General features: G+C 64.0%; 1 protein-coding gene across 1 annotated transcript in view; it reads right to left on the reverse strand.

The window, feature by feature from the left end:
• The window catches only part of SEMA6B (semaphorin 6B), a gene marked incomplete at its 5' end in the record, with an annotated part of 16,748 nt that overhangs the window by 3,875 nt on the left and 10,808 nt on the right, over nt 1-2,065 (reverse strand). Inside the window, 1 exon segment of the mRNA XM_017833619.1 lies at nt 109-505. Coding sequence (XP_017689108.1) covers nt 109-505 — 397 coding nt within the window.

The raw sequence follows: 2,065 nt of genomic DNA on the forward strand, positions 1-2,065 counted from the left end.
CCATCCATCCATCCATCCCTCCACCCACTTGTCCATCCCTCCACCCCCTCACCACTCTGACCATCCCCCCCAGCCTCCCAGCTCCCTGTCCCCCCTCCCAGCTCCCACCTCCCGGGCTGGTAGGTCTCAAACTCCTCCAGGAAGACGCTCTGGCTGCCGGGGGCGGTGGCCGTGGTGGCGCTGGTGGCGTTGGGCAGGATGAGGAACTTGAGGACGGTGCCGGTGCTGGAGCCCAGGAACACCACGGTGTGGTTGCCCCACGGCCCCGCCGCCGTGTCCACCACGATCCTGCGGAGCTGGTACCTGTGGGGTGGGGACAGGGCAGGTCTGGGGGTGGGTGGGAGTGGGAGTGTCCCCAGGGAGGGGGGCTGGGACCCTCCCCGATGAGGGACAGGGTGTGGTTGTCCCAGGGTGGGGAGTCCCCAGGGGGTGTGAGGGGCTGTGCGGATCCCAGATGGAAACGAGTCCAGGTCCTGGCCAGGACCCAGCCAGACCCATCCCAGATCTTACTCAGGATCCTGCCCACATCCTGCCTGGATATAGCCTGGATTCCACCCAGATCCCGGCTGGCATCCAGCTCAGATCCCACCAGGGAACCAGCCCAGATCCTCCTCAATCACTCAGCAGGATCCCAGCTGGTCCCCAGCCCCCATTCCAGCCCCACATCCCTGTTCCCAACCTTGTGTCCCCATCCCCACATATCCATTCCCATCCCAGTATCCCCATTCCCATATCCCCATCCCCATCCCGTGTCCCCATCCCCATTCCCATCCCATGTCCCCGTCCCTATCCCACATTCCAAACCCCATTCTCATTCCTGTATTCCCGTCTCCATCCCATGTCCCCATCCTCGTTCTCATCCTTGTATCCTTGTTCCCATCCAATGTCCCCATTCCCACCCCATGTTCCCATCTCTGTATCCCTGTCCCCATCCAGTGTTCTCATTCCCATTCCCACCCCATGTCCCTATTCCCATTCCCATTCCCATCCCATGTCCCCAACCCCATTCCCATCCCTGTATCCCCATCCCTATTCCCATCCCTGTATCCCCATTCCCATCCCATGCCCCCATTCCCATCCCCATTCCCATATCCCTGTCCCCATCTCGTGTCCACATCCCCACCCCGTGTCCCCATTCCCACTCCCATTCCCATTCCCTGTCCCCATTCCCGCTCTCCCCTGCCTGCCCTGCCGGCGGGAGCCACGGCCCGAGAGCGCCGCTTGATTAATTCCCCATCAAGCAGCAATTAAGGCAGATTTAATTAGGACGAGACAATCTCGGCTGCAAAGTGCAGGAGATTTATCAGCTCTGCCGGCGCTCCCGGCGCTGGCACACGCGGGCCAGGGCAGCGAGGGAGGCTCCGGGCCAGCATTCCCAGTCCCCCCTCGGGGCTTCCCCAGTGCCCCCAGCATTCCCAGTTCCCCCTCGGGGCTTCCCCAGTGCTCCCAGCATTCCCAGTCCCCCCCTCGGGGCTTCCCCAGTGCTCCCAGCATTCCCAGTCCCCCCTCGGGGCTTCCACAGTCCCCCCAGCATTCCCAGTCCCCCCTCGGATCTTTCCCACCACTCCCAGCATTCCCAATCCCTCCTAGGGGCTCCCCCAGTGCCCCCAGCATTCCCAGTCCCCCCTCGGGGCTTCCCCAGTGCTCCCAGCATTCCCAGTCCCCCCTCAGGGCTTCCCCAGTGCTCCCAGTATTCCCAGTCCCGCCTTGGGGCTTCCCCAGTGCTCCCAGCATTCCCAGTTCCTCCTCGGGGCTTCCCCAGTGCTCCCAGCATTCCCAGTTTCCCCTCAGATCTTCCCCAGTGCTCCCAGCATTCCCAGTCCCTCCTCGGGGCTTCCCCAGTGCCCCCAGCATTCCCAGTTCCCCCTCGGGGCTTCCCCAGTGCTCCCATCATTCCCAGTCCCTCCTCGGGGCTTCCCCAGTGCCCCCAGCATTCCCAGTTCCCCCTCGGGGCTTCCCCAGTGCTCCCATCATTCCCAGTCCCCCCTCGGGGCTTCCCCAGTGCTCCCATCATTCCCAGTCCCCCCTCGGGGCTTCCCCAGTGCTCCTAGCACTCCCAGTCCCC

Source organism: Lepidothrix coronata, unplaced genomic scaffold (genome assembly GCF_001604755.1).
Source record: "Lepidothrix coronata isolate B3197 unplaced genomic scaffold, Lepidothrix_coronata-1.0 Scaffold219, whole genome shotgun sequence".
Classification (NCBI taxonomy): Eukaryota; Metazoa; Chordata; class Aves; order Passeriformes; family Pipridae; genus Lepidothrix; species Lepidothrix coronata.